The sequence below is a fragment of the Coregonus clupeaformis genome, chromosome 20 (assembly GCF_020615455.1).
Source record: "Coregonus clupeaformis isolate EN_2021a chromosome 20, ASM2061545v1, whole genome shotgun sequence".
In the NCBI taxonomy this organism is placed as follows: domain Eukaryota; kingdom Metazoa; phylum Chordata; class Actinopteri; order Salmoniformes; family Salmonidae; genus Coregonus; species Coregonus clupeaformis.
Window position 1 is genome coordinate 51,056,523 of NC_059211.1, and position 12,948 is coordinate 51,069,470.

The 12,948-nt window shown below is 46.5% G+C and overlaps 1 protein-coding gene across 2 annotated transcripts in view; it reads right to left on the reverse strand.

The window, feature by feature from the left end:
• Nucleotides 1–12,902, reverse strand: part of swt1 (SWT1 RNA endoribonuclease homolog) — a 53,288-nt gene extending 40,386 nt beyond the window's left edge. For both annotated transcript variants that reach the window (XM_041840514.2, XM_041840513.2), the window contains exons 1-12: nucleotides 12,849–12,902; nucleotides 12,112–12,216; nucleotides 10,546–12,000; nucleotides 10,299–10,428; nucleotides 9,992–10,096; nucleotides 9,416–9,607; nucleotides 9,012–9,105; nucleotides 8,255–8,654; nucleotides 7,597–7,735; nucleotides 3,036–3,184; nucleotides 2,644–2,798; nucleotides 2,286–2,432 (exon numbers count right to left, since the gene is read on the reverse strand). In XM_041840514.2, the coding sequence (XP_041696448.1) occupies nucleotides 2,286–2,432; nucleotides 2,644–2,798; nucleotides 3,036–3,184; nucleotides 7,597–7,735; nucleotides 8,255–8,654; nucleotides 9,012–9,105; nucleotides 9,416–9,607; nucleotides 9,992–10,096; nucleotides 10,299–10,428; nucleotides 10,546–12,000; nucleotides 12,112–12,183 (3,038 nt within the window). In that variant the 5' untranslated portion in view covers nucleotides 12,184–12,216; nucleotides 12,849–12,902. The remainder of the gene's footprint in view (nucleotides 1–2,285; nucleotides 2,433–2,643; nucleotides 2,799–3,035; nucleotides 3,185–7,596; nucleotides 7,736–8,254; nucleotides 8,655–9,011; nucleotides 9,106–9,415; nucleotides 9,608–9,991; nucleotides 10,097–10,298; nucleotides 10,429–10,545; nucleotides 12,001–12,111; nucleotides 12,217–12,848) is intronic.
• Between the last annotated feature and the right edge of the window lie 46 nt (nucleotides 12,903–12,948).

Here is a 12,948-nt window from a genome sequence, read left to right on the forward strand (position 1 = left end):
TCCCTACGGTGAAGCACGGTGGTGGCAGCATCATGTTGTGGGGATGTTTTTCAGTGGCAGGGACTGGGAGACTAGTCAGGATCGAGGCAAAGATGAACGGAGCAAAGTACAGCGAGATCCTGCTCCAGGGCGCTCAGGACCTCAGACTGGGGCGAAGGTTCACCTTCCAACAGGACATCGACCCTAAACCCACAGCCAAGACAACGCAGGAGTGGCTTCGGGACAAGTCTCTGAATGTCCTTGAGTGGCCCAGCCAGAGCCAGGACTTGAACCCGATCGAACATCTCTGGAGAGACATGAAAATAGCTGTGCAGCAACGCACCCCATCCAACCTGACAGAGCTTGAGAGGATCTGCAGAGAAGAATGGGAGAAACTCACCAAATACAGGTGTGCCAAGCTTGTAGCATCATACCCAAGAAGACTCAATGCTGTAATCGCTGCCAAAAGTGCTTCAACAAAGTACTGAGTAAAGGGTCTGAATACTTATGTAAATGTGATATTTCCGTTTTTTTTTATAAATTAGCAAACATTTCTACAAACCTGTTTTTGCTTTGTCATTATGGGGTATTGTGTGTAGATTGATGAGGGGGAAAAAATATATAATACATTTTAGAAGGCTGTTACGTAATAAAATGTGGAAAAAGTCAAGGGGTCTGAATACTTTCCGAAGGCACTGTAATTATAATGTTAAGGAAAGATTTGAATGGAGAAAGCTGACCCGAGAACAGCACAGCCTTTCTTTCAATCCTATCAGTATCGACACATGCTCCAACGACGCACTTAGCGACCCGTTCTCTCTGTGTGGTGTTTTGGGAAACATGTTACATCTTGTAGGGAAGATGCATTGTTAAAACACTCGTAAGCCTAAGTTCCATCGCTATCGGGAAAACGGGCACAGGTCGTTATTTTTCAGAATGACTTACCTGGTTAAATAAAGGTTAATTAAATGAACACACCACTTCAAACTACAATGAGGCAGAATGTTCATAGTTACTGTTGAAAGAGCGTTCCTGACTGAGGGGCCACCATTCACCAACACCAACCAAATCAGACCCCCGTTTGAGGCTGTGTGTGTGTGTGTGTGTGTGTGTGTGTGTGTGTGTGTGTGTGTGTGTACAGCAGCATGCCTTACTTTCAATCCTATTCCACAATGTAGTGGAAAACAGGAGTAGCTAACCAATGTAGTGGAAAACAGGAGTAGCTAACCAATGTGGTGGAAAACAGGAGTAGCTAACCAATGTAGTGGAAAACAGCAGTAGCTAACCAATGTAGTGGAAAACAAGAGTAGCTAACCAATGTAGTGGAAAACAGCAGTAGCTAACCAATGTAGTGGAAAACAGGAGTAGCTAACCAATGTAGTGGAAAACAGGAGTAGCTAACCAATGTAGTGGAAAACAGGAGTAGCTAACCAATGTAGTGGAAAACAGCAGTAGCTAACCAATGTAGTGGAAAACAGGAGTAGCTAACCAATGTAGTGGAAAACAGGAGTAGCTAACCAATGTAGTGGAAAACAGGAGTAGCTAACCAATGTAGTGGAAAACAGGAGTAGCTAACCAATGTAGTGGAAAACAGGAGTAGCTAACCAATGTAGTGGAAAACAGCAGTAGCTAACCAATGTAGTGGAAAACAGGAGTAGCTAACCAATGTAGTGGAAAACAGCAGTAGCTAACCAATGTAGTGGAAAACAGGAGTAGCTAACCAATGTAGTGGAAAACAAGGCGAGGACATTTGGCTGTCCAGGAGAAAGCCAAACTCCTGTAAGACAAACGGCTTTAAAACTAATAGAAACATCACATTGAGACGTCAACCATCACATGAACAATTTCAGTCACCCTTGACTTCTGGGATGATTATTTTTTTATAACTTAATCACCATAGCAACCATCAGTGATGTAATGTGAAAGTGAAGGAAGTGTTCCTGATTGCAGATTGTCTGCAGACTCACTATTATCTTCCCTGGCTTTGGCCTGAATGGCAGTGAGTCTAGCAGAGAGGAGAGAGTGAAGCCAGACAGACAAGACAAAGGAGATCAATCAGGAGCTGTACTGGGATGTCATCACGATTGTCCCATTTCTGGGCAATTTGCAAACGCTCCCTCAAAACACATCCTTAGGGCTGTAGTCTGGAACAGCTGAGGGATTCATGCACTAATAAAACTAAAAGTCAGCCTCATTGAATATGGTAAGTCTGAGTCTGGGGTGGTAGTGGTCACCAGCCCTGGTCCTAAGAGCTACAAGGTTTGCAGGTGTTTAAGGTGAGGTGAGAGATATGTCAGGTATCGCACCTGGTAAAGGCCTGTAGCAGTTGTCTGACAGCAGTAGATAGTCTGTGCAGACAGGAGAGGGCGTCCTGGGGAAGGGGAGGACCTTCTACTGGCTTGTTGGTTTCTATGGCGCCCGGGTCAAAGCGGAGAGCAGCGAACACAGCAGAGCTGAACACAGCACAGTGACCAGAGACAGAACATAGGGTCAACATCATACTTATACTAACATATACTCACATTCATTCATTAAATAAATGTCCCTTTAACATGCACAATCTTTAGAATGCATGTTAGAAATGCTAGTATTTAGAACCCCAACTCCCCGACTATGGCCTAATCTCCACAGATCCTAAACCTGAACTCTGTATCATCTGCTCACCTGATCCCACACACATTGTTCCAGATGTTCTCAAACATCACCCACACTTCCTGGTGTGACACCTGAGGAGGCGTGGTCTGTTTCTCTTCCTCCTCCTCTTCCGCCATGAGGGTGTCACCATCACTGGTGTGGGTCTCCTCTGAGACTTTCCCTGGCTACATACCAAGATAAAGTTCAAGTTGTATTTATTTGTCATTTGTAAACAAGCACAAACATTGGAATGTCTCTTAGATGAGAGCTCAATGGTAAAACGGTAAGAGATTTTAAGAAACGCACAAGAATACAATACAAATAAGTTTGAACAACTTTGGAAAACTTGGGTCCAAAACATAAAGAAAACGTATTTGCCACCGTGTGATGTTGCAGTCCTGAATGAGCTCCAGGCAGCGTACCTGAGGAAGTATCCTCTGCAGCAGGGAGTTCAGCGTGGAGAGGGCCGGTCGGACATGCCCACCGTAGTCTGACCTGCAGCCGAAGGCCTGCAGCAGCTCTCTAGCCTCATACAGAGCCAGCATCGTAGAGGTACGCTCTACTGATTTACCTAAGGAGAGAGACCAGAACGTCAGTGTACACACACACTTTGTACACTTAACCAGACACACACACACACACACACACACACACACACACACACACACACACACTAGTACACAGGCACACAGGATCACATGTAGTCACGCACGCACATACGTCAATGAGAAACACAGGGGCCAATCGTAAGCAGCCCCACAGTTTGTCCTGACAGAACAGTAGTTATTGACCACAGCCAGTTTGTCCTGACAGAACAGTAGTTATTAACCAGAGCCAGTTTGTCCTGACAGAACAGTAGTTATTTAACCAGAGCCAGTTTGTCCTGACAGAACAGTAGTTATTGACCAGAGCCAGTTTGTCCTGACAGAACAGTAGTTATTGACCAGAGCCAGTTTGTCCTGACAGAACAGTAGTTATTAACCAGAGCCAGTTTGTCCTGACAGAACAGTAGTTATTAACCAGAGCCAGTTTGTCCTGACAGAACAGTAGTTATTAACCAGAACCAGTTTGTCCTGACAGAACAGTAGTTATTAACCAGAGCCAGTTTGTCCTGACAGAACAGTAGTTATTAACCAGAGCCAGTTTGTCCTGACAGAACAGTAGTTATTAACCAGAGCCAGTTTGTCCTGACAGAACAGTAGTTATTAACCAGAGCCAGTTTGTCCTGACAGAACAGTAGTTATTAACCAGAGCCAGTTTGTCCTGACAGAACAGTAGTTATTGACCAGAGCCAGTTTGTCCTGACAGAACAGTAGTTATTAACCAGAGCCAGTTTGTCCTGACAGAACAGTAGTTATTTAACCAGAGCCAGTTTGTCCTGACAGAACAGTAGTTATTAACCAGAGCCAGTTTGTCCTGACAGAACAGTAGTTATTGACCAGAGCCAGTTTGTCCTGACAGAACAGTAGTTATTAACCAGAGCCAGTTTGTCCTGACAGAACAGTAGTTATTAACCAGAACCAGTTTGTCCTGACAGAACAGTAGTTATTAACCAGAACCAGTTTGTCCTGACAGAACAGTAGTTATTAACCAGAGCCAGTTTGTCCTGACAGAACAGTAGTTATTAACCAGAGCCAGTTTGTCCTGACAGAACAGTAGTTATTAACCAGAGCCAGTTTGTCCTGACAGAACAGTAGTTATTAACCAGAGCCAGTTTGTCCTGACAGAACAGTAGTTATTGACCAGAGCCAGTTTGTCCTGACAGAACAGTAGTTATTAACCAGAGCCAGTTTGTCCTGACAGAACAGTAGTTATTAACCAGAGCCAGTTTGTCCTGACAGAACAGTAGTTATTAACCAGAGCCAGTTTGTCCTGACAGAACAGTAGTTATTAACCAGAGCCAGTTTGTCCTGACAGAACAGTAGTTATTGACCAGAGCCAGTTTGTCCTGACGGAACAGTAGTTATTGACCAGAGCCAGTTTGTCCTGACGGAACAGTATTTATTGACCAGAGCCAGTTTGTCCTGACAGAACAGTAGTTATTGACCAGAGCCAGTTTGTCCTGACAGAACAGTAGTTATTGACCAGAGCCAGTTTGTCCTGACGGAACAGTAGTTATTGACCAGAGCCAGTTTGTCCTGACGGAACAGTATTTATTGACCAGAGCCAGTTTGTCCTGACAGAACAGTAGTTATTAACCAGAACCAGTTTGTCCTGACGGAACAGTAGTTATTGACCAGAGCCAGTTTGTCCTGACGGAACAGTATTTATTGACCAGAGCCAGTTTGTCCTGACAGAACAGTAGTTATTAACCAGAACCAGTTTGTCCTGACAGAACAGTAGTTATTAACCAGAGCCAGTTTGTCCTGACAGAACAGTAGTTATTAACCAGAGCCAGTTTGTCCTGACAGAACAGTAGTTATTGACCAGAGCCAGTTTGTCCTGACAGAACAGTAGTTATTAACCAGAGCCAGTTTGTCCTGACAGAACAGTAGTTATTAACCAGAGCCAGTTTGTCCTGACAGAACAGTAGTTATTGACCAGAGCCAGTTTGTCCTGACAGAACAGTATTTATTGACCAGAGCCAGTTTGTCCTGACAGAACAGTAGTTATTGACCAGAGCCAGTTTGTCCTGACAGAACAGTAGTTATTGACCAGAGCCAGTTTGTCCTGACAGAACAGTAGTTATTGACCAGAGCCAGTTTGTCCTGACAGAACAGTAGTTATTGACCAGAGCCAGTTTGTCCTGACAGAACAGTAGTTATTGACCAGAGCCAGTTTGTCCTGACGGAACAGTATTTATTGACCAGAGCCAGTTTGTCCTGACAGAACAGTAGTTATTAACCAGAACCAGTTTGTCCTGACAGAACAGTAGTTATTAACCAGAGCCAGTTTGTCCTGACAGAACAGTAGTTATTAACCAGAGCCAGTTTGTCCTGACAGAACAGTAGTTATTGACCAGAGCCAGTTTGTCCTGACAGAACAGTAGTTATTAACCAGAGCCAGTTTGTCCTGACAGAACAGTAGTTATTAACCAGAGCCAGTTTGTCCTGACAGAACAGTAGTTATTGACCAGAGCCAGTTTGTCCTGACAGAACAGTAGTTATTGACCAGAGCCAGTACTAGCGCAGTTAATGGATAATAGGAAGACTTCTAGGAAATAATCTAAAGGCAAATGTGCAGCAATGTTTTTTTGTGCTGCTGGTTTCTATTAGTGTACAGTATCTGTCTCTGTAGCATGCTGAGGGGAGAGGACAGGAGGAAAGATACAGGTGGAGACAGGCAGGCAGGAGGGCAGGCAGGAGGGCAGGCAGGAGGACAGGCAGGAGGACAGGCAGGAGGACAGGCAGAGGGCATTTTGCCAAAGAGACTAGCTGGATGGTGTGTGTGTTTGTTTATACCTAATGTCACATCCCTTCCGTCCACACACATGCAAACACTGTGCACACACAAACAGTAACACACTGCAGTAGTTTTCCACTTCTGGATTCCTCGATATACACCGTTCATCCCTCTCTCCCACTCCCTCCCTCTCCCTCCCTCTCTCTCTCTCTCTCTCTCCCACTCCCTCCCTCTCTCCCACTCCATCACTCTCCCCCACTCCCTCCCTCCCTCCCTCCCTCCTGCTCTCCCACTCCCTCCCTCCCTCCCTCCTGCTCTCCCACTCCCTCCCTCCCTCCCTCCCTCCCTCCCTCCTGCTCTCCCACTCCCTCCCTCCTGCTCTCCCACTCCCTCTCTCTCTCTCCCACTCCCTCCCTCCCTCCCTCCCTCCTGCTCTCCCACTCCCTCCCCCTGCTCTCCCACTCCCTCCCTCCTGCTCTCCCACTCCCTCTCTCTCCCACTCCCTCCCTCCCCCTCCTACTCCCTCCCTCTCTCCCACTCCCTCCCTCTCTCCCACCAATAGTCCTGGCTAGTCCACCCAAGATTAGAATAGGGGGGGGGGAAGCCCAGTCATGCTATACAGATGATGGAAAGAACAGGGGAACACACTCACACAATACCTGCTAATGTAATACAAGGACAAACAGAGCCAGGGCAGTACTGAGCAGCATGTTTAGTATGGCTACTGCAGTTAGCCAGGGCAGTACTGCAGTTAGCCAGGGCAGTACTGAGCAGCATGTTTAGTATGGCTCCTGCAGTTAGCCAGGGCAGTACTGCAGTTAGCCAGGACAAACAGAGCCAGGGCAGTACTGAGCAGCATGTTTAGTATGGCTACTGCAGTTAGCCAGGGCAGTACTGCAGTTAGCCAGGGCAGTACTGAGCAGCATGTTTAGTATGGCTCCTGCAGTTAGCCAGGGCAGTACTGCAGTTAGCCAGGGCAGTACTGCAGTTAGCCAGGGCAGTACTGAGCAGCATGTTTAGTATGGCTCCTGCAGTTAGCCAGGGCAGTACTGCAGTTAGCCAGGGCAGTACTGAGCAGCATGTTTAGTATGGCTACTGCAGTTAGCCACTCAGTCAGCATATGGCTTCTGACACATGTTTCTGAATATAGTTCTGTAGAGCACTAAGACCACTAGCGTAGGCAGTATAGCACTGTGCGGTCAACTTGAATACTGTGTGCTTTAGCTAGGGATAACTATATTAGCAGCACAATGCACTGGGCCCATATCAAGGGCTATCAGAATCTATTTATTTTCAGCATGCAAATGTACTACATTTACATTTACATTTTAGTCATTTAGCAGACACTCTTATCCAGAGCGACTTACAGTTAGTGAATGCATACATGTTTTTTTGTTTTGTTTTGTTTTTAATAGTATCCATCAAAGAGTGCAAAGTACACGCATAACATTCTATCGTTTTTTTTTCATTATTTATAGTTTATTTGGACAATGTACAACCAAAAAGTCTTAGTAACTGAGAAAAGATGTGTTGCACCAGATTTAGCTAGCAGCTCATTTACATCTGTAGTTCCCAAAGAGGGACTTTGATTGCATTTTGAGAGTGCTGTAATCTGACAGTGATGTCATCATGATTTCTCACCTGAGAAGAAGAAGTTGTGAAGGTTTTCCAGGGATTGCTGCAGATTCCGAGGGACGATATTCCCAAAGACAGAGATCCAGTGTTTCTTGAAACACTGCAGGAGGCCTTCAAGAGTCCAGGGCGGTTTCAGATATACGATCTATCGTATCCAAACAAAAATGTAGTTTACAAAATTATAGCCAACATCTGATCAGTTTACGTAGTTGTATATACACTCCCGTCCATATGTCTTTGGACAGTGAGGCACATTTTTATTTTGGGGGGGCACTATACCCAATCATTTTATATTTGAGATAGAATGTTTCATGTTAGGTGACAGTAGAGAATGTCTGTTTATATTTGACGGCATTTTCATATATATCCGTTTTACCGTTTAGAAAGGAAAACACTTTATGTATCTAGTCTCACCATTTGAAGAAGTCATAAGTATTTGGACAAATTACCTTATAGTGTATTAAAGTAGTCAAAAGTTTAATATTTGGTCCCATATTCCTTGCACGCAATGACTACATCAATCTTGTGACTATAAAAACTTGCACTTGTTTTGGATTATGTTTTGCCCAAAAGGAATTTATTGATGAATATTTTCTTGTGCCATTTTAGACTGACTTTTATTGCTAAATTGTTGCCACCACTGCAAAAAATATAAACCGTTTACCTCTGTCCACAGTTCTTCATAGGCTGCCTTCATCTCAACCTCCAGCACCTGAGACAGCGCCTCCTTCAGACAGTCCTCCAGTACTGACACGCAGCTGCTCAGCTCCCGGGCTTCTTCTGCAACCTTCTTTTTCTCCTCTTCCATTCCTCTCTCTTTCCCTCCGTCACTCCTCCTCTGTTCATTCTGCTGCCGGCCTGGGGAGGGGCTGGGTTCCTGGTGGTCACGGGTCTGGATGAGGGTCTGTGTGCTGATAGGGGTCTGTGTGTGGGGTTGGGTGGGGGCGGGGGTCAGGTTGTGGACACCAGGCGTTTTGAGCCTGTCCACCTCCTCCTCCAGGTCAGCCTTACTGAGGGCCTTCACCCCACTCAGCAGGGCCTTACTACACAGGTTCTTATCATTACTGTGGACATACACACAATCACAGTCAATCAACCAGACAGAAAGAGATTTCTACAAATGCATTTGTCACACACACAGTGAAACAGAGTGAGAGAGAGACAGAGACAGAGAGAGAGAGAGAGAGTGTGTGACCAGAGAGTGTGAAACAGCTTGTAAAGGAAATGAATCCCTTTGCCATAGTGAAATGAAGAAATTAATACTGATGACAAGCAGTATCCCTCTCAAACATCACCATATCACATACAGAACTATCTACAGACAGGTACACACACAGTCAAACCTATCCTGCATGCATGTATCTGCAGAGGAAAGAAAGACAGGCAGACACACTGCAGCAGGAGGGTGGGGGAGGACTCACGTGCAGAGGATGAGAGCGCCCTCTCGGTAAAGACTCTGGTATTGCAGGCAGCACTGCAGCACTCTGTCGTCATTATTCTCAACATTGAGTCCCTCTGTCAGAGAGAGAGGGGACAGGAGACATGCGTCATGACCATCACCTCAGCACTGAAGACAGAGAAAAGCTTTATTGTCGGCTTAGGTGAACCTGCTTAGTTACTGCTGACAGTTCAAATGGAGTTTGGGAGAGATTCTGCAGAAAGGGAGAGATTCTACTAGTGCGACTGCTTGTCATTGAAACAAGTAGTTTTATGATGCTGTGTGCGCTGAGTTGAAATAGCACTATGCCGCTATCGCCACCAGGTGGCAGTCCAGAGGAACTATCATTCAGTTGGTGCCAATGGAGAAAATACATAGGGGACTCACGGCTGCTCTGAGAGGCCTGCTGCATGGACTGGCCCCAGAGCCGAGGCTCCTGGCTCTTCAGGCAGGTGTAGATGTAATGAACGGCAGGTGTGGCCAGGTGGGCTACAGAGCTGGACAGCCTCTTCCTGTTCTTCAGAGAATCTAGCTCCTGTAGTACCACCCAGGGTACTAGCACTGTGGGGAGACCTAGAGCTGAGGGAGGGGAGGGGGAGGAGGGGAGGAGAGAGGAGAGATGGGGGAGGAGGAGGAGGTGGGGGAGACAGGGGAGGAGGAGGAAAGGTGGGGGAGGAGGTGTGGGAGAAGGAGAGGTGGGGGAGGACAGGTGGAGGATGGGTGGGGGAGGAGAGGTAGGGAGGGGAGGGGAGATGGGGAGGAGGAGAAGTGTCGGAGGGGGAGAGGAGAGGGGGGGAATAGAAGAAGGTTGAGGAAGAGTGGAGGAGGAGGAGCAGGAACAGGGAGATGAAGGAGAGAGTTGATCAAAAGGAGAACTGTGTTCTATGAGTGATTGGAATTGGGGTAGTGGGATTTATTGAATCTAGTCATTTTTTAAACAGTGTCCCTTCCACTTCCACACACCTCCAAGGCCGTGTGACCTTATCTTCTTGACGAAGTCTAGGTGACTGAGAAGGATGTTGGTGTCCAGGACAACGATCAGATCCTGCTGAAGATCCTCCTCCTTACCTACACAGGTGACCAGAGAGCAGGGTTTTAATACTGAGTTCGTCCCCGATGGCCTTATGTGCATACTGAGGAGGAGGAAGGCCCTGACGGGCAAATCTAATGTCTTATATTCCTTCTATTAAAACACTTGGTTCAAGGCATAATGTCTCTGTAATTGTTTGGCTTGTAGGTGCGGAGGGTTTGTTAGTGGTGGTTCTCTCACTGAATGTGAATGTGGCGCCCTCCTCTGATGGGTCGATGTCCATGCTGGTGAGTTCTCCATAGATCTCAACCACATTCAGCTCCAGCCTCTTCTCACTGCGGGCCAGATGGAGCTCCTCCACCAGCTGCATCTAGCAGACACAGAGGACGTGTTCACACACACACACCCCACTGTACGCAAGCTTACGGACACACGCACGCACCCACTCACACACATCAATAATTGGTCCTGATGTTGAGAAACCTACCTCTTGGTCATTATCATAGACTTCTATATAATCTTCAGGGGATGTTGTTCTGTTACAGGGTGGTGATGTCATCCCTTGAGCTGAACTGGGCTGTAATTCTTTAGAACCTTTGGAAGATTCTGGAACCGTTTCACATTTGTGCTGCTTGTTTCTGTTCACAGCAGCCGACACACCGTCTTTTGAGTCCAAAGATTTGGACACAGTCCTTGGTGTCCAAAGTTTGGACACACTCCTTGGTGTCCAAAGTTTGGACACACTCCTTGGTGTCCAAAGTTTGGACGCACTCCCTGTGTGGTGAGAAAGCCTAGAAGCAGGAGACCCCTCCTTCGCTCGAGCACTGATGGTCTTATTGTCATTACTATCCTCCTGGTCACCCCCCCAGATGGCACTATTAACTGGCAGTGGCACAAGTTTGGCCTTCTTTGGGATCTTAAAATTGAGAGGCAGCTGAGGTTTGGGTAGTGGCATCTCTACCTTGGCACACGTGGACTTAGATGTCTTGGATGTTTTGGACAGATCAGAGACATTCTCCTGCTTTTGGGTGGCAGGCCTATGTCTTGCTGTGTTTGAGATTTTCTCAAAGGTAGTGTTTTTAGTAGAGGTGGAAGACTGCTTGATGGTGGTGTTAGAGGGAAGACTGTAGGGTTTTGCTCCACTCTGGTCCCGTTTAGCCTTTAACACATCCTCCCTCTCTTCTTCAGATCTCCTCTTCACTAGCTTCCTCCTCTTCTCCCTCATCTCCTCAGCCAGTGACAGGGACAGCTGGGGTTCCTGGGAGCTCCTACCTTGGAAGATGTGGTCCTTCCCAGTGCCAGGCTTCTCCTCAGGTCTGGACCTCCTTTTCACCAGCGTCTTCCTCTGCTCCTTCAGCTGGGCCATGAGGGACCTGGGACTCGTCGGCAGTCTGCTCGAGGCTGTTTTGGAGGGGCTCTTCTGGGATGGCTTACTGGAGCGTCCCTGGGATGGCTTACTGGAGCTTCCCTGGGATGGCTTACTGGAGCTTCCCTGGGATGGCTTACTGGAGCTTCCCTGGGATGGCTTACTGGAGCTTCCCTGGGACGTATGGATCTTCTCCATATTTTGGGACTGGGTCTTATTCGCACTCTGACTGCTGACTGGTTTGGAGGACATTCTGTCTGCGGTCCTGACCTCTGAGGTAGCCAACCCATCCTGGCTGGGGCAACTCTTCCTCACAGAGCTGTCCTGAGAAAGGGTTCCAAGCGGACCGGCGTTTTTTCCCTCCGCTGCACCTTGTGAGGTAGTTTTCCCCTGTCTGTAGAGAGCTTTCTTGAACTCCCGGTCTTTCTTGTCACTGCTCCCTGCTGCACTATTCCCTGAGGTGGAGTGGCTAACTCCTTTCTCTCTCCCCCGTTTCTCCTCGGCAGAACAGCTGCCATGGTGCTTCCCCTCTGCACTGCTGCGTTTCTTGGTGCCCTTTTGCTTCTGTGACGACTTCTGGATTCAGCACAAAACAAAAACACACCTTTAGCCTTGGTTAACACTCCTAGTAAGAGATGTAAGAGACGACTCTGAGGTCACAATAACAAATGTCAGCAAGCTCCTCACCTCACTGGAGGAAGAAGATAACTTATCTGTCTCCTTCTTCTGCTTCTTCTTCTTCTTGGACTTCTTTGACATCTTGGTAGAAAATTCCTGTTAAATAAGAGAAACCTATACAGAAAATTAACAAAATAGCAGCTGAGATGTTCTCTTCTTATAACAAAATCATCCTTCATTCAAAGAATACAAGACAGATTATCTCTGAATCCAACTTCCAATGGAGACTGGAGAGTCAATGTTTTGACCTCACAGAGATACTTCAGATCACTGAGAGATACTTCAAGGTCTCTCATTGGCTAGCTACCTATGCAATGTTCCCCTGAAACTTGCAGTGATACAATGCAGTCCGAATGTAATTTGTGGGGAAGCATGGAGAAGAAACATGAGGCTAACTGCTCAAATAGAGTTATGTGAATGTAGCTAGCTAACTGAATACATACCTAGTAAAATCAATGTTATTGAATATTTACTTCAATGTATTTAGCTAAGTCAGCTATCTTAGAATGAACTGGCAGTTACAGTAAAGTTCCACAGTTGCTTACGTTAGGAGATCCTAGCTTTCTAGCTAGCCATTGTTCCAAATCAAAATCATCACGTGTGATAGACCCACGACACTCATAATGAACTTACTGAACGTGTCCACAACACTGGTTTTATCACAATGTGAGAAACTTCCAATGACAAATGCATTTAAATGAGATACTGACTAAGAAGATTTACTAAAGCCCTACAATCACGCTTACCTTGGGCTACTGAGTAGACCACTGTCAGAAAACATCCGTTACGTCACATGCAACGGAAACAGAGGTTCTGGAGGATCATGGGATGTGTAGTTTTTAGACT